A 19614-nucleotide genomic window follows, 5' to 3' on the forward strand; every position below is an offset into this window, starting at 1 on the left:
ATCTTGCAAAATCCTGCCTTTTTCGCTCATGCTTTGATGCGCTAGGTCGGTCGTGAGGTGAGGAAGCTCGTAGGGTTGTTTGCGCGCGCTCTACCGCACCGGAGCGGCCTGGCCACGGCGAGCAGCACCGCCGTGCCTCCATGCACGCTCGTCGGAGGTGCTCCAGTCATCCTCCGGCCAATCTGAGGGTACCCCTGGATGCGCCTCGCTGCAGGGAGCACGCTGGTGCTCACCCCATGGCCGGAGACCTCGCCGTCGATGAGAGCCGGCCGGCCGAAGCTCGGCCGGTGTGTTGCACGGCTGACCCGTGGGGTCACGGCCCTGGATCCCACCTGTCAGTGCCTCTGCGGGTGTTGATCTGGGTGAGTTTAGCTTTCTGCGTCGGTTTTCTTAAATAAATGTTTTTCAGAAATTGATTTAAAAATTGTAAAATCCATATCTTGGGTTCCACAGCTCCAAATCTGGTGAAATAAATTTTGGTGTGCTCTCTATTTTCAGATCTACAGTTTGATGTAATTGCATGTCATGTTTGAACACTTTTTCTGGACAGAAATAATTAATCCATGTTTTTGCTGGATTTGAATAATGTATAGTAATTAAAATATGACTCAGAAAAATGTGAAACTTGTTTTGCAGACGCTGCATGTATGTTTAGTCACTGGGAAAATGTTGCTACACATTATTTGGTGTATAAATGAATTTATAGTGATTTAAAGGCTTGCATGGCAGTGGTTTATGTTTTTTAATAAATATTTGGATCATGCAATTTATCTGAGAATTTTTGTGGGTGTTTCTTATGATATTAGGCAAATTATAAAAATATGAAATCTGCTGTTTGACACTTATACCATAGTAGAGTAATTGTACTTGCCCTTATTAATTAATCTTGTGATTTTTGTAGCTCAAAATAAGTGTCCAAAAATTATGAAAATTTTATGGTGGACTTTATGCTTGACTGGTAGTCTCCTGTAATTTTTGTGGAATTTATTGATGAACAGAAATGCATGCTATTTTTGAGGGGTCTAAAAATGAATAAAGAAATTATGAATTGTTATATGGGTTAAATAGAATAAAAAGGGGTTTGGTGTATCTTTGAAGCATCTTGTGAGTTGCTGGTTACACTTGAAGATAATTTGTAGAAGAGAATGCATTAGATGTTTAATTCAATTGCATGTTCTTGGATGATGTTGACTACCTTATAAATGACCACATAAAACATCCATACATCATGTCATAATCATCTGGTATTCTCTCGCATGAGCATTGCACCCCGGGCATCTCGCACTCTACTCATAAGCACACATGCATCATATAGGCTCGCAAGAGAACGAGGTGAAACCCGAGGAGCAGGAGGAAGTGCAGGAGCAGGGGCCTCTTGGAGCACCGAAACCCGGAGAAGAGCTGCAGGAGTGCCCGGATCACAGACCCAGCACGTTTGAGAAAGGCAAGCCCCGGAGCATTCTACGCCTCCCTATTCTCGCTAACTTACATAATATATTATGCTTGTTCTACTATACTGCATTTAAGTGATAGGAATTGGTTGATACCGTTGATGCATATGTACTCTTTGATATCACCATCTGTTTATCTACCTTGTCCTATGTAGATAGGCACGGAGTCTATGCTTAGCTTGCTTAGTCCGGTAGAAGTCGGGTGATTTCCTGTCACCTGCGAGATATAGGTGGATACCTGCTTGATTAAGCAGTGATTGCTTTGGGAAAAGGATAACCAAGTGTGGAATGGAATTTGAGACTGGGCAGGGTCTTATGGTGGGTTGACTATAGTGCCCCTGCATGTGTCGATTAAGGACCGATCGTTGACGGCCCTCTTGTCATGTTGAACGCATGCCCCACACTTAGCTGGAAGGATAAGTCGTTCCGACCGCGAAGCCTGAACACTATCCGGGCCGAGAGTCGAGCCGCCATGTGATGTATTGGTGATGGTTCAGGAGAACGACGAGGGCGCGGCACGCAACCTTGGTATAGCTTGGATACCTCGGTCGCCGGAACGGTCCTGGAGGTACTAGCGGTGCCTGCCGAACCCGCGAATTGGTCCTGGATAGTGTAATACGGTGATCTGTAGCTCACTTGATCAGTGAGTGTGGTTTGTGTGGGGAATACCTCGCCAGCTGGTTAGAAATCGATTCGAATCGCCATCGCTCCTGGATAGTGAGCACTTGACATGAGCCATGTCCTCGTAGTAAGGACTATGGAACACTTGGGTTATAATGATACCTGGTTTTATGAATGCTATGATGAGGTACCATCATATCACTATACTTGCTTGAAATAGTGCAGGTGCAAACCTAGATAATAGGTAATGATATTTTCAACTTGAGCAAATTAAAAGGAGAAAGATTTCTATAGGATATGTTAATAGAATCTTGCGGGTTATGCAAAAAGGTTGTCAGCTACCCCACTATATAGCCTTCATGATCCTTGAAGAGTCTTTATTTTAATTTATGACGGGTAAGTCTAGCTGAGTACATTCTCGTACTTAGGGTTCTACTCCCATGTTGTTTTGCAGATGGTCAAATGTACTATGGTTATTGCATCCTCTGCCTGTACCCAGCCATGGGTGATGACTAGACCAAGGGCGATGGTCACTCCGTCTTTTCTTTTGCTATTGTGGGAATGACCAAAACTATGGCACTGTATCAGACTAAGTGTGTGTGTGTTATTTTCGAACTATGAAGCTTCCGCTACCTGTGAACTTGGTTTGTAATAACTTTTAAGCACTCCGATGTTTTCGATGAATGTTTTCGAACTGGATGTTACTGTGAATGGTGACCGCTGAACTTATTACGATCCTGGCTGTATGTACGATATGTGGTTTGAAATCCTTCGAGATTTCACGGACTACCGGGATTATATGGGTTTAAGCTGGATGGTTTGACTGTGCAAATGGTCGCTATCGGGCTTAACCTCTTATAATTTGAGCGGTTCTGTTACAGATTCTATGGCTTGTTTTCTTATTTAAATCATAGTATATAATTAGTTCTTATGCTGGTGCTCTACTTTGGTGTCAAACTTGCTTATGGTATTAGTAACATGTAGATAATCTGATATTTGTTGTTTGACACTATATAAGCCATGTTTCTTAATTTGTGAAATAAGCACCTTGATACATGTTAAATATTTATCTTAAGTTTGGCATGTGCAATTGCTCTGAAATGTTTATGGTAAGGTCAAGATGCCATGCTTGTGCTTGTGTAATTTTTATAGATATTTCTGAGCACTTTTGCTAGTATCTTGTAATTATGTCCCTTTATAGAACTAAATTAATAAATGCCTTGTTATTAAGTGTTTTGGTGTTAACATATGTTGTTCTGGTAATCTCATAGTATGTTTGTGCTTATAAGTTGTGTGGTGGACACTGAGTATATTTTGGCTATGTCATTAAATAATTAATTGAAGGTTTATAGCTGTTCTGGACAGCAAGGAAATAATTCAACCTTTGCATATTCATAACTTGGTTTTCTGGAAGACTTGTCTAAATCAAAGTTGTTGTAAACTTTATGAACTAGCTGTGGTTTAAATTTGGGATCATTTGGTCTAGTAGTTTTGAAGTTATGGCTTTTTCAAGTTAGGTTCCAAAAATAGGTGTTCTCTGTTTTTCTGGGACAGAACCTGGGACTTTGTTTAAATGACTTGTATAACTTGTGAATGTTGTTGTAATGTTTAAAGATGAATTGTAGACAATTTCATAAGCTTTCCAGAATGTTCTAATTTATATTTGTTGGATCTTTATAGCTATAGTTATGACCTGTTTACTGAGCTACTCTGTTATGAAATGCTTGCTGTTTATAGTTAGACTTGTTAGGTCTTGCTAAGTTACTTGGTTATCCCTTGTGGGTCTATCTTGGGAGTTTACTCAGTAAATGAGTGTCCAGTGATGTCCTAATTACTTTGTCAAGCATTCATCCCCGTCCAGCATGCACCCGTTCTTACTTATCATGCATGCAATAGGTGCACCGGACGCGACAGCTTCTTTCGAGCTCCAGGTGAACCCCGAAGGTCACGAGGGCAATTCGGAGGTGGAGGTCCAACTAGCCGGACTCGAGGAGCCCGAAGAGGAGGTTGAGTGCCCGAACCACGAGCCCGCATCGTTCGTGAAAGGCAAGCCCCGGAGCATCTTAAGTCTCCCACTTTAATTTCGAAAGCTTACTTGATTATGTTATATCTATTGATGCATTACGTATAGGAGTTGTGATGAAACCCTTGCTGCATGTTACTCAATCCTTGTCCAGATATCTTACCACTACCTGGTTGTAGAGTTAGGATCGAGTAGCAGCTTAGCCATGCTTTAATCGGTAGAAGTCGGGTGATATCCTATCACCTGCGCGATATAGGGTTGTGTCGGATCACGATTGACTATATGTGCTATTGTGGTTGGAACCTGATTAAATTGACTTAAGCCGGGTGGAGTTTTGCAAGGTTGTAGTAACTCCGTCTGTGGCAGCTAAGGACCGACCGTTGTACGTCCTCTTGTCATGTTGAACGCATGCCTAACACTTAGTTGGCCGGATAACTCGTTCCGACCGCGAAGCCTAGTAGTATGACTCAGGTCGGAAGACCAGCAAGTATAAAGTGCGCACTACCGGAGGAAGTGCGGTGTGTGGGGGACCATTGGCCTAAGACCAAAGGCAGGTGAGTTAAAATTCCTGACCTCTCTGGTAGAGTGGTAGCCCTGGGAGTGCGGCGCTGATCTGAGCCGCAATTCCTGAGTCGTACCAAAGGTGACCCGCTGGTTCTCCGACGGGGGATGCTTGGGTGAGTGCTATGAATAACCCTCCAGCTGGATAGGAATCGATTCAAATCGTCGTCTCTCCTAGATAGTGAGAACTTGACAGAGCAGCGGCAAACGTAGCATCCACTAAAGAACAATGGTTCGTGATAATGATGATAGCAAGGAAAAACATTTGATGAACTTGATATGGTTATTATTGCTTGTAATAATCAAGTGATGTGTTTTAGTACAGGTGCTAATCTAGTGGTAGGTGAATGATGATCAATATGATGCTAATACCAATTTGTAGGTAATTAATTAAGCTTTTGGCAAATATTGAGTCAAGCCAGCCACACTTACTCTCAAAATTGCATGATCCTTGGTGTCTTTTATGTTTTACTAGACGGGTAAGTCTAGCTGAGTACATCCTCGTACTCAGGGTTTATTCCAACCTGTAGCAGATGATATCTTTTATGATGGCTTCTGCAAGACATGTCTCTATCCCGCTGGGGATGAGGACTAAACCGTTGGGCACGGTTCTCTAACTACTTCGTTCCTGTTGCTTTTGGATGGATGGTATGAGACCCTGGCCAAACAAGAACTTGTGAAATGAACTTTGAAGTATGTGTTGTAAAGTATTTTGCTTCCGCTACTACGAACATGTGTTGTAATAACTATGTAACTTCGATGTGGTGCCGCTTCGATGGCAATGCATGACTTTGTAACATTCGCTATGTATGTTGAACTATTACGATCATGGTTTGTTGCAAGTTGGTTTGAAGTCCTTCGTGATTTCAGTTGACTACCGAGATTATATGGGCTCAAGTTTGGAAACTTGATTGCTTGTCCATCGTTTCTACACTTGAACTCTTATAATTTGGTCGGTTCCGTGACAGTCGGTATGCCGAATGGATTTCCAATGTTGTCCCCGTTTACAAGAAGAATGGAAAACTTCGTGTCTGCATTGACTTTAGGAACCTCAATAAGGCTACCCCGATGGATGGTTCTCCAATGTCGGTTGCTGATTTGTTGGTTGACGCTGCAGCTGGGCATCGGATCGTTAGCTTTATGGATGGCAATGCAGGATACAATCAAATATTCATGGCTGAGGAGGATATTCCCAAGACTGCATTTAGATGTTCTGGTCATGTTGGACTGTTTGAATGGATAGTCATGACCTTTGGCTTGAAGAATGCTGGTGCTACTTATCAGAGGGCTATGAATTTTATCTTTCATAAGTTCATCGGCAAGCAGGTGGAAATCTATATTGATGACGTGGTGGTTAAGTCTGGAGATTTCACAAAGCATCTAGCCGATCTGTGAAAGGTGTTAGAGTGCACAAGGAAGCATGGTTTGAAGATGAATCCTAATAAATGTGCATTTGGTGTATCGGCAGGACAATTTCTTGGTTTCATGGTGCATCAAAGAGGGATTGAAATTAGTAGGAGATCCATTGATGCCATCAACAAGATAGTTGCTCCCACCAATAAAACTGAACTTCAATCGTTGATCGGCAAGGTAAATTTCATCAGACGATTTATATCTAATTTGTCTGGTAAGATTCGTGCTTTTAGTCCTTTGCTTAAGTTAAAAGCCGATCAACAATTTGTGTGGGGGAAAGAGCAACAGTTAGCATTGGATGAGATCAAGAATTATTTGACAAGTCCTCCAGTTTTGATTCTACCTCAACAAGGAAAGCCTTTTAGTTTATATTTGTCTACCGATGGGATGGTCATCGGTTCAGCTCTAATTCAAGAATTTGAAGGAAAAGAGCGTGTAATTTATTATCTAAGTAGAAGATTGGTGGATGTTGAAACAAGGTATTCGGCAATTGAGAAAATATGCTTATGTTTATACTTTTCATGCATCAAATTGAGACACTATTTGTTATCGGTCGAATGCACTGTTATATGCAAAGATGATGTAGTCTGATACATGTTATCAATGCCGATTATGAGTGGTAGAATCGGCAAGTGGATATTAGCATTGTCGGAATTTGATCTACACTATGAGTCGGCTAAGGCAATTAAAGGGTAGATTATGGCCGATTTTGTAACTCAGCACTGCGGTGTAGTGGGTGCTTTGGAAATCGTTCCTTGGACGCTCTTCTTTGATGGATCTACATGTGACTGGGGGGCAGGAATCGGCATAGTGCTAATTTCTCCTCGAGGAAAGAAATATGAGTTTTCTTTGCTGATTGTTGCCACGTCAATGAATAATCAAGCTAAGTACCATGCTTTGATCAAAGGGTTGGAATTATTAAAGGAGGTTCATGCCGATGCTGTTGAAATCTTCGGCGATTTTATGCTTGTTGTAAATCAGTTGGCTGGATTTTATGAATGCCGAAGCGAGTTTTGATAACCTGCTATGAAAGGTGCTTACAACTTTTAATTGAATTCTAGGATTTCCGATTAGAACATATTCCTCGGTTGCATAATGAAGAAGCCAACCGATTGGTTCATCATGCTTCGGGGTATCAACCCATCTTGGGCATGTTATCGGTAGTCAATGCTGATGATTGGAGAAAGGAAATGATTGATTATTTGAAGGATCCGTCCAAGAAAGTTGAGAGGCGTGTTAGGTTTCAAGCCACAAAGTATATACTCCTTGAAGAAGAGTTGTATTATCGGACGGTAGATGGAGTCTTGCTCAAGTGTTTGAGTGATGATGAAGCTAGAAGCTTAATGGGTGAAATTCATGAAGGAGTATGTGGAGCGCATCAATCGGCTTTCAAGATGAAATGGATGATCAGAAGAAACAGATATTATTGACCGACTATACTTGAAGATTGCTTTAAATATTTCAAGGGATGTCAAGGATGTTAGAAGTTTGGCAATATTCAGGGAGCACCCGCATCGGCTATGAATCCTATTATTAAACCTTGGCCGTTTCGGGGATGGGCTATTGATCTCATCGGATAAATTTATCCGCCATCAAGCAAGGGGCATAAGTTTATCTTAGTTGCCACTGATTATTTTACTAAATGGGTTGAGGCTATTCCTTTCAAGAAAGTAACATTGGCTAATATGATTGATTTTGTAAAAGAATATATTATTTACCAATTTGGTATTCCCTAGACAATTACTACCGACCAGGGTACTATGTTTACATCGGGAGAGTTTGATGAATTTGCAATCGGTATGGGAATTAAAGTGTTGAATTCTTCTCCTTATTATACTCAAGCTAATGGACAGGCCGAAGCTTCTAACAAAGGGATTATTAAGCTTATTAAGTGAAAAGTTGAAGAAAATCCTAGGAGATGGCATACATTGTTGAATGAAGCTTTATGGTCATATCGGATGGCGTGTCATGGATCAACCAAAGTATCACCTTATCAGTTGGTGTATGGGCACGATGCGGTATTGCCATGGGATATTAAAATTGGTTCGAGATGGTTGTGTTTTCAAGATCAATTAACTGCCGATGACTATGCTACTTTGATGAAGGATGAGATGGATAATTTGGCAGAGCACCGATTGAGGGCTTTGATAAACATAGAAGAAAATAAAATGAGAGTTGCTAAATGGTATGATAAAAAGGTGAAAGCCAAAGAGTTTGCTGATGGGGATTTGGTATGGAAGTTAATTCTACCGATTGGGACTAAAAGTTCAAAATTTGGGAAATGGTCTCCTAATTGGGAAGGTCCTTATCGGATAAGTCGGTCTGCTCCTAGCAATGCTTATATTTTAGAAACTCTCGAAGGAGTCGAATTTCCTAGGGCACTAAATGGAAAATATTTAAAGAAGTACTACCCCACTATCTGGATTGATGCATGAAAGTTCAAATGCTGATAACACTTCTATCGGCTAGATGAAATATGTCTAGGATCATGCATAATGTTTAAGTGCCGATAACAGTCCTATCGCCTAGACCAAAAATGATTAGAAGTTTTCTGAGGGCAGAATTGAACGAGTTGCCGATGAAGAGTTCATAGGTTCAGCAAAGCTTGAATAGCCGATATGGCACGCAGACGGATCTGGTTGGCCTCTTCTATCTCTCGAATATCTTCATCGGCAGAGCCCTCCACTGGCTTCAGCTTCTTCTTTATCTGCAATGCTTTATGCGCTTGGACATCTCGTTCTTGTTGAAGAGTTTTGAGCATCTCAGGCAGCTGGCTTTATTTTTGCTGGGCTTGAGTTAAGGCGTCTTCCACTTGCTTGAGTTTAGATAGCAGGGATTCTCTTCTTGCCGATAGATCAGAAATCTTTTTCTTCATCTCATCCCCTAAGGACTGCAGAACACCGATGCTCTTATGTTTTTCATCGGCGGTACGCTTCACTTGCATCATTTCCTCTGCGAGCTGAACATGAGCAGCTCTATCAGCAAGATGTTGAGTGGCCTTCTGGTACTGGAGTTGACGGCTCTCTAAGTGGGCAGCCTGGAAAAGGATTTCTTCTACATCAGCTAGGATCTGACCACGAAGAGTCTTGAATAAAGCCTTGGCTAAATCAGAATCATCTACCAGCTAGGCGGTATCTTGGTGCAGCAGGGCCAATAAGTCCTCCAATTTAGCTTTGATTTCTACCGATGAGATCTCGACTGCCTGAGAAGAACTGCTTCACCTTCGTCGTCGGAAATTTCGATGGCAAAGGAAGACAGACAGTCTGGAGAGTCTTGTTCCTAAAAAAAGAAGAAGATGAGCTACTCGAAGATTGAGTATTGACAATGTGAAATTTGAAAATCAAATAACTTACTTGCTTCAGAAGAATTTTATGCCTCTGGCGTGGGGATGCAGCCGGTGCTATGGGTTGATCGGCTGGAATTGCCGATGGAATGACTTCAACTATAAAGTTACAAAGATGATTATAGTTTATAAATACAAATTCATCGGTAATAATTTTGTGATCAGTACTTTACCTTGAGGGAGTACGGTGATTGTCTGTTCCGCGAAACGGCCGATGATGTGCTCAGATCAGCCGGGTCGGTGATCTGCTCAGAAACATCGGCTGGTGCTTCTTGTGGCTGAGGTGCTGGTCGAGGAGGAGAAGGTATTTCTTGTGTTTGGACTTCTGGTGAAGAGGGGATGATGCTACCTGGATCGGTGACACTGGACGAGGGGGAGAGGATGGTGCTGTCTTCTGGTGCTTTGGCTGGGTCTTGGTACTTTTTGGACCCTTTCTCTTGGCCGGAGCTTGGCTGGGCTGGGGGGCATTGGCACTTGACGTTTGAGCGCTTCTAGTCTTAGCCGATTTGCCAGTTTGCTGTTGCAACAACCAAAATTTCATGAGTAAAAGCATAAAAGAATACTGATGAAATTTTGTTGAAAGATAAAATTACCGATGAAGTTCCTGTTGCGGCCGATGTGCCCTGAAAGAATGATGTGAGTGTAGGATGAAATCGATGCAAGCAAAGGAAATTAAGGAATTTTACCGTGAAAACCTGTGCTAGGGTGGCAGCGGCTACCGATGGGGATAATTTTGACCATTTGGTGGTCGTCTTCTTGAAACGCACGTTGTGGTGCGTCAGAGCCACTAGACTTGGCACGTGGTGGCCAATCAAAGAGATTGGGCCTGATTGAAGAAGATCGATCGGCTTCCCACTCCTGCTGATTGTTGGCACTGGATTATCGACCTGTTGAAATAAACAGAAAACAGATAAGTTGCCGATAGGATCAGAAATAACAGAAGGGTTGAAGTATCGGTAGAAGACTTGCAATGTCATCGGGGACTTTGTAGTTGGGGTCAATCATGCCGCGGTATGTGTGGGCCGATGCGTTGAACAAGTGCTCCTTCCATTCCTCCCACCAATGTTTGTACAGCTGGGTAATAAAGAGAGCTGGTACCTAGGCCGAAAGATCGATGTCCGTCGCATCGACATTTGGCTGAAGCTGAGCTATCCTTATGCACTCATGGCCACTGGTTATAATCTCCCTTGGTTTCACCACATCGGCATAACAGAGTCTGATCGGCAGTTGGCCAAAAGCTAGTTGGCGAGCTAGTGCCGATGGGTTGTACAACTCATAGGTGGGGTTGGTGTTTTTCCCACTACCAAAGGTGTTCACTGGGATGACCCTCGGAGTGATGATTGCCATCATTAAGTCATTATCTTTATTGAGAGCATCGTCGAAAGGGTGGAAGGTGAGCGGGAACCTAGTTTCTGGATCTTCGCAAGGCATCCATGCTCGCTGATCTTTGGTAAGGCCATCGTACAAGGTTTGGAAGAATCGGCCGATTTGGTTTTCATTACAGCCGGTGCTGGGAAGAACTATAGCAGCCTCACCATAATTGAGGGGTGGGCGAGTTGCCAATTCATCATCGGTCAGTAAATAATCTTCGGCAATATCTCTGGGGAATTGCTGTGCGAAGAAATTGAACCGAAGGCGTTTGTGCATGTGGACATTAAGCCACATGTTGATGAACCACCAGGGGCCTCCTAGGTTGCCGATGGGTTCACCTAACACGAGCTTCTCAGTCACTTGGTGGAGGAGGTGATAAGCAGAACCTAGCAGGTATCAGCTAAGAGGGAATCGGCCACCATCAGCTAACCTTTCTGCTACCGATAAGTAGACGGAGGTTGGTCCTACCGATCAGCCACAGAAGACGAACTTGTCCAGCCACATGTTCAGAAATGTGGCGTGTTCCCTTTGCCCAACTAGTCCTGTTCTCTGGTATTTCTGGATATACCCTGACCAGCCGCCGATGTTGCGGGTTTCAACTTTTCGTTCGGCTTTGCGGTCGAACAAATGACCATCATTGGCAGTTGCAATGTCTAAGCCAGTGAGCATGAGTACATCGGTAAGAGTGGGAGAAGCAGGGCCATGGTTAAAAAGGAAAGCATTGAGAGTATCTGACCAGAAGTATGAGGCGGCTATCAGTAGTGATTCATTTCTATCCATATCGGCAATAGATAGCCTGATACACTGATCTAGTTTGCGTTCACACCAGTGTACTTCATTCGAATTGCTGACTCTTAAGAACCAATCCTTCCATCCCTTGGTGGAACTTGGCCAGGATCGAAAGGTATCTTTCCATAGATCTAATGAAAAATTTTTGGCCCTAAAGGGTATTCTATTGGTTTCTGCGTTGATCAAATAAGTGGGATCTGGGTCACCCAATGGACCGAGGCATTGGAGATGAGGTTGCTCGGTGGGGATGACAATTTTTTCGCTCAATTCCTAAAAGGTTTGAAGATTGGAAGAACAGAGAAAAAGAAGAAAGAAAATGCTAAGTCAGCAGACTTGCAAAAAGGTAAAAAGTACGATAGAGAGAGGAAAGATGGGAATAGATTAACCTTAGGGACGATGAAGTTGACGGCCATTTCTTCGGGGGGTAGAAGAAGACTGGAGACTTGAAGAACCGTTGGGGAAGATTTTTGTTGAAGTTGTTGGGCTCTTCAACAATGTCGCCGCTAGAGAGATGGGTTTCGAGGATGCAGGATGACAAGGTGGAGAAAGAGTACCAAGGAAGGAAGTATTTATAGGGTAAAATGAGCAGGGGCATTTCTGACTTATCTCTTTGCCATATCTATGAAATTTGAGGGTGTGTAGGTGGATATGGTAACTGTTCGCATGGTAATCAAGGGATTGTACAAGTGATTTGATAGGAAGCGGTCATGATTTTAGGAGATATTTTACTGTGCGGGATCTCCTGGTTGGCTCATCGGCAGTCCACTCTAACGGAAAAGTTGCCGATGAGCGGGTGTTTAGGAGATTTGGTTCGAGCAGTTGAGAAATTCGAGGTGCATGCTGGAGATCCGGGTTAAGGTTGTTTGGATTTAGCAATTAATTGCTATCAGAAGGAAATAGTTGTGAAAAATGATGTCATTATTAGGAGAGAATTTCGGAGCATTAATGACTTTATACTCCGAAATTGGGGGGCATGTGTTGACACCGTTTTTGGACACGTATCTGGGAAGTTAATGAAATGTGGATCGGTAGGAGAAAAAGTAATGACTGGTTGACAGAGGAGTTGCCGATGGGTTATGATGCCGATGGTAAAGCAGCAGAATATGGCCAAGTCTAGGTGTAATGATTGATCTGTGCCGATGGCTGATGTTAACAATTGCCGATGCCGATGGAGGATGATGTACCGATGATAGTGGAGGAGGGCGTAGGAATCGTCGGGAAAATGGTGGTAGTGTGCCGATCGCCTAGGATAGGTAGATTAATGATTTCCATAGTTATTACAGTTTGTTTTGTATACGGATTCTGCTAAGTTTGGAATTAGAATCCTAGTCATACCTGGTTGTAACTCTTTAGGACAGGGTATAAATATGGACCTGATAGCGATGTAAGAAGAACAACACAATCAAAGAAACACAAGTTTTTACATATATTCTTGCATCTACTTTCGACGACTTCGTCAACTCGCATATTTTCTCTTTACTTACGAGTTCTTATGAGTTCATTGGGTCAAACTCGACGAATTCTCAAGTTCTACGTGAATACCTCTTGGCCGTGGCATCCGGGCGCATCGCTGTTGTCAGGACCAAAGTATTTGAGTTATCACCATTATCGGTTGTAAGGTCAAATCGGCTGGCACGCCTTAATGTTTGAATCGGGTATTAGCCCTTTGTGTTTGCAGATTCACTTTTGCACCAACACGTTTTAGTAGGTCGATGACCTAGGGCTGACAATTAGCAGAAGTGGGAGGCCGATCGAACTTCTTCAATCAGGCCCAATTTCTCTGATCGGCCGCAATGCGCCAAGTCTAGCGACTCTGATGCATCGCAATGTACGCTTCAAAAAGACGACCACCAAACTGTCGAAAACATCTCCATCGGTCGCTGCTGCCACTCTGGCACAGGCTTTTAAGGTAAACTCTTAATTTTCTTTATTTATACCGATTTCATCCCATACTCACATTATCTTTTCAGGGTACATCGGCTGCAACGGGAACTTCATCGGTAACTTTTATTCTTTAGCAAAAAACTCCACCAATATCCTTTTATATTTCAACTCATGACATTTTTAGTTGTTGTAACAGCAGACCAGCAAATCGGCAAAGACCAAGAGCGCCCAAACATCAAGTGCCGATGCCCCCCAGCCCAGTCAAGCTCCAACCAAGAGAAAAGGTCCGAAAAGCACCAAGACCCAGTCAAAGCGTCAGAAGACAATACCACCCTCTCCAACTCGTCCAGTATCACCAATCCAAATAGCATCTTCTCCTTCTCAATCGGAGCTCTAGACGCAAGAAGCACCTTCTCCCCCTCGATCAGTACCCCAGCCACAAGAAACACCAGCCGATGTATCTGAACAGATTGCCGATCCAGTTGATCTGGGCACATCATCGGTCATCCCTCTAGAAAAGACCATCACCATACTTCCTCAAGGTAAAGTACTGATCACAGAATTAAAACTAATGAATTTATTTATAAGCTATAATCATCCTCGTAGCTTTTCAGCTGAAGTCATTCCATCGGCAACCCCAGCTGATCAAACTATAGTATCAGCTGCATCTTCACGTTAGAGACAGGAAATCACCCTAAAGCAGGTAAGTTATCCAATTTTCCAAACTTCGCATTATCAACACTTAATCTTGAGTAACTTATCTTCTTCCTTTTCTAGGAGCAAGACTCCCTAGACAGCCTACTCTCTTTTGCCATCGACATCTCCGATGATGAAGGCGAAGAAGCAAGCTCCTCTCAGGCAGTTGGAATCACATCGGCAGAGATTAAGGCCAAGTTGGAAGACTTATTAGCTAGTGGATGATTTTGATCCAGCCAAAGTCATATTCAAGACCCTCCGTGGCCAAATTCCAGCCGATGCAGAAGAAGGCTACCCAGCTGCCCACCTAGAAAGTCGCCAACTCCAGTATCAGAAGGCTACCCAGCGCCTTGTCGATAGAGCTGCTTATACCCGGCTCACAGAGGACTTGCTGCAAGTAAAGCATGCTGCCGATGAGAAACACAAGAGCATCGGCGTTCTACAGTCCTCAGGGAATGAGCTGAAATAAAAGATTTCCAATGTATCGGCAAAAAGAGAAGCCCTGTTAGCTGAACTTAAGCAAGTGGAAGAGGCCCTGACTCAAGCTCAACAGGAAGAAAGCCAGCTGCCCCACACACTCAAGACTCTTCAGCAAGAAAGAGACATCCAAGCCCACAAAGCATTGCACATGAAAAAGAAGCTGAAGCCAGTAGAGGGCTCTGGTGATGAAGACACTCGAGAAGTAGAAGAGGCCAACCAGATTCGTCTGCGCGCAATCTCGGCCATCCAGACTCTACTGAATCTGTGAACTTTTCATCGATAACTTGTTTAGTTCTGTTTTCAAAAACTTCAATCATTTTGGTCTAGCCAATTGGATTGTTATCGGCACTAAAACTCCATACATTGCTCCAAATACACTCAACATTTTTTCCAGCCGATAGGACTGTTATCGGCATCTAAATTTTCATGCATCAATCCAGATACTCGGGTAGCATTTCTTCAAATATTTTCCATTTAAAGCTCTAGGGAATTCAACTCCTTCGAGGGTTTCTAAAATATAAGCATTGCCAGGAGCAGATCGATTTATATGATAAGGACCCTCCCAATTAGGAGACCACTTTCCAAACTTTGAGCTTTTAGTCCCAATCGGTGGAATCAACTTCCATACCAAATCTCCATCGACAAACTCCTTGGCCTTTACCTTTTTATCATACCATTTAGCAACTCTCTTTTTATTTTCTTCTATGCTAATTAAACCTCTTAACTGATGCCCTGCTAAATTATCCAACTCATCTTTCATCAAAGTAGCATAGTCATCGGCAGTTAGTTGATCCTTAGAAAAGACCCGCCTGGAACTAGTTTTAATTTCCCATGGCAATACCACATCATGTCCATACACCAATTAATAGGGTGATACTTTCGTTGAATCATGACACGCCATCCGATACGACCATAAGGCTTCATTTAACAATGTATGTCATCTCTTAGGATTTTCTTCAATCTTCCGCTTAATGAGCTTAATAATCCCTTTGTTAGAAGCCTCGGCCTGCCCATTAGCTTGAGCATAGTAAGGAGAAGAATTCAACACCTTAATCCCCATACCGATTGCAAACTCATCAAACTCCCCTGATGTAAACATAGTACCCTGATCGGTAGTTATTGTTTGGGGAATACCAAATCGGTAAACAATATGTTCCTTTACAAAATCAATCATATTAGTCGATGTTACTTTCTTCAAGGGAATAGCCTCAACCCACTTGGTGAAATAATCAGTGGCAACTAAGATAAACTTATGCCCTTTGCTTGATGGTGGATAAATCTGACCGATGAGATCAATAGCTCATCCTCGGAATGGCAAAGGTTTGATAATATGATTCATAGTCGATGCGGTTGCCCTTTGGATATTGCCAAACTTCTGACACCCTTGACATCCTTCGAAATACTTAAAGGAATCTTCAAGTATTGTTGGCCAATAATATCCATTCCTCTGAATCATCCATTTCATCTTAAAAGCCGATTGATGTGCTCCACACACTCCTTCATGAATTTCACCCATCAAGCTTCTAGATTCATCATCACCGAAACACTTAAGAAAGACTCCATCGATCGTTCGGTAATATAACTCTTCCTCGAGGAGTACATACTTTGTAGCTTGAAACCTAACACGTCTCTCAACCTTTTTGGATGGATCTTTTAAATAATCAATAATTTCTTTCCTCCAATCGTTGGCACTGACTGCCGATAATATGTCCAAGATGGGTTGATATCTCGAGGCATGCTGAGCCAATCGATTGGCTTCTACATTATGTAACCGAGGAATATGCTCTAATCGGAAATCCTTGAATTCCTTTAACAGTTGTACACATCTTTCATAATAGGCTATCAAAACCTCACTTCGGCATTCATAACTTCCAGCCAACTAGTTTATAACGAGCATAGAATCACCGAAAATTTCAACAGCATCAGCATGAACCTCCTTTAATAACTCTAATCCCTTGATTAAAGCTTGGTACTCAGCTTGATTATTTGTTGAGGTGGCAACAATCGGTAAAGAAAACTCATATTTCTTTCCCAGAGGAGAAATTAGAACTATACTGATTCCTGTCCCCTGATCACATATAGATCCATCAAAGAAGAGCGTCCAAGGAACAATTTCCAAAGCATCCACCACACCAGAATGCTGAGTTACAAAATCGGCCATAATCTGCCCTTTAACCACTTTAGTTGATTCGTAGCGTAGATCAAACTCCGACAATGCTAATATCCACTTGCCGATTCTACCACTCATTATTGGCATTGATAACATGTACCAAACTACATCATCTTTGCATAGAACAGTGCACTCGGCCGATAGCAAGTAATGTCTCAATTTGACACAAGAAAAGTATAAGCATAAGCATAATTTTTCAATGGCCGAATACCTTGTCTCAGCATCCACCAATCTTCTGCTTAGATAGTAAACTACATGCTCCTTTCCTTCGAATTCTTGAATGAGAGCTGAACCGATGACCATATCATCGGTAGACAAATACAATTTGAAAGGCTTTCCTTGTTGAGGTGGAACCAAAACTGGAGGATTTGCCAAATAATTCTTGATTTCATCCAAGGCTCATTGTTGCTCCTTTACCCACACAAATTCTTGATCGGCTTTTAACTTAAGCAAAGGGCTAAAAACACAAATCTTACCTGATAGATTAGATATAAATTGTGTGATAAAATTAATCTTGCCGATCAATGATTGAAGTTTAGTTTTATTGGTGGGAGTAACTATTTTGTTGATGGCATCAATAGATCTCGTACTAATTTCAATTCCTCTTTGATGCACCATGAAACCAAGAAACTGTCCTGCCGATACACCAAATGCACATTTATTAGGGTTCATTTTTAAACCATGCTTCCTTGTGCACTCCAACACCTTTCTTAGATCGACCAAATGCTTTATGAAATTCCCAGACTTAACCACCACATCATCAATATAGATCTCCACCAACTTGCCGATGAACTCGTGGAAGATAAAATTCATGGCCCTCTAATAAGTAGCACCAGCATTTTTCAAACCAAAAGTCATAACTATCCATTCAAACAATCCAACATGACCAGGACATCTAAATGCGGTCTTGGGAATATCCTCTTCAGCCATGAATATTTGATTGTATCTTGCATTGCCATCCATAAAACTAATAATCTGATGTCCAGCTGCAGCATCAACCAACAGATCAGCAACTGACATTGGATAACCATCCATCGACATAGCTTTATTGAGATTCCTAAAGTCAATGCAAACACGAAGCTTTCCATTCTTTTTATAAACATGGACAACATTAGAAATCCATTCGGCATACCGACATTGCCGAATAAACTTAGCTTCAATAAGTTTGGTTATTTCGGCCTTAATATCAGGTAGGATATTAGGTTTGCATCGACGTGCTGGTTGCTGATGCGGCCGAAAACCAGACTTAATAGGCAACCGATGTTCAACGATCGATCGGTCTAAACCAGGCATCTCGGTATAATCCCAAGCAAAGCAATCTTTATATTCCTTTAACAAATCGGTTAATTGTTGCTTACACGCAGAATCTAACTTAGCACTAATAAAAGTAGGCCTTGGTCTATCACCATTACATATATCTACTTCTACTAGATCATCCACCGATGTAAACCCCTGTCCTAATTTTTCATCATCGACGAACCTATCCATTAAAATTCCTCATCAGAACCGACTGTTTGGCTCTGTGGAATTTCATAATCGGCAACCTTGAGGAAATCTTTCTCCCAAACTTCTCCTGAAATGCATCTGGTTCTCTCATAAGTATCTGACCCTGCCGATGCAATGACATATGAAGAATCTCCCGAAACAATCTCAATTTTGTCACCTACCCACTGAACAAGGCACTAGTGCATTGTAGAAGGAATACAACAATTGGCCTGGATCCAATCTCTTCCTAGTAGCAAATTATATGCACCATTCCCACAGATGACAAAGAAAGTTGTCGGCAAAGTCTTGCTGCCGATGGTCAGTTCAACACATATGGCCCCCTAAATTGGAGACACATTCCCCTCAAAATCTTTCAACATCACATCGATCTTGGTCAAATCTTGATCTCCTTTGCCAAGTTTCTGATATACCGCATACGACATAATGTTGATTGCAGCCCCTCCATCAATGAGTATCTTGGAAATCGGCTGCCCATCAACCCTGCCTTCGACAAACAGAGCTTTAAGATGCTACCTTTCATCATCGGAAGGTTTTTCGAAGATAGCCGTCATTGGATCAAAAGCCAACTGGGCTATTTGGTCATGGAAATCTACCCCTTCATCATCACTGAAAGGTGCAAGAAACTCCATCGGCAACATAAACACCATGTTAACATCTGCCGATGGTCCTTTTCCCTTGGGATTTGATTGCTGCCGATTCTCTGAATCAGAAGAACTCTCTTCCCTACTTAATTCTTCTTGCCTTTCCCGTTGTATCCTGCTTTTTTGTGTCCTGGTTAACCCTTCTAGACACCATTGGGGAAGCTGTGTCTTTTGCACTGGTTGATAGCGAACCTCCCTTTATTCCACCTGATGAGTGTTAGCATCCCTGCAGAAAATAAATTCATCGGGCACCTGTGCATTTGCCATCTCTTCAAGCTCCTCTTGGTTCCTTGGAAAATGCCTGACACATTCACCAAGCCTGTCATGCACGCTGAGCATGCCCCCCAGTCGATCGTGAACTGACATCCTCCCCCTCATCAGCTCATTAAAGCGTCGATCATTGTTCTGGAATTGTCGATCTAACCGATCATGCCGATTATAACCGTTGCACTCAGGACAGTCTCTGACAGTCGGTAACTTGATATTTTGCTCCCAGCAGTGAATAAAGAATGGGCAATTCCAGTGATGTTTATGCTGATTCCACTCTTGTCGGCGTCTTTCTTCCTCTCGGCGTCGATCCTCTTGCTAATGGCGATACCGATCTTCTCGTTGCTGCCATGTCTCCCGATGCCGCCTATCAGTGATCACAATACCAGATCGAGGAG

General features: G+C 42.5%; 1 protein-coding gene across 1 annotated transcript in view; it reads left to right on the forward strand.

Moving 5' to 3' along the window:
• Positions 1-19312, forward strand: part of LOC110437542 (uncharacterized mitochondrial protein AtMg00810-like) — an 86015-nt gene extending 66703 nt beyond the window's left edge. Inside the window, exon 3 of the mRNA XM_021466013.1 lies at positions 19097-19312. Coding sequence (XP_021321688.1) covers positions 19097-19312 — 216 coding nt within the window. The remainder of the gene's footprint in view (positions 1-19096) is intronic.

Source organism: Sorghum bicolor, chromosome 8, assembly GCF_000003195.3.
Source record: "Sorghum bicolor cultivar BTx623 chromosome 8, Sorghum_bicolor_NCBIv3, whole genome shotgun sequence".
Classification (NCBI taxonomy): Eukaryota; Viridiplantae; Streptophyta; class Magnoliopsida; order Poales; family Poaceae; genus Sorghum; species Sorghum bicolor.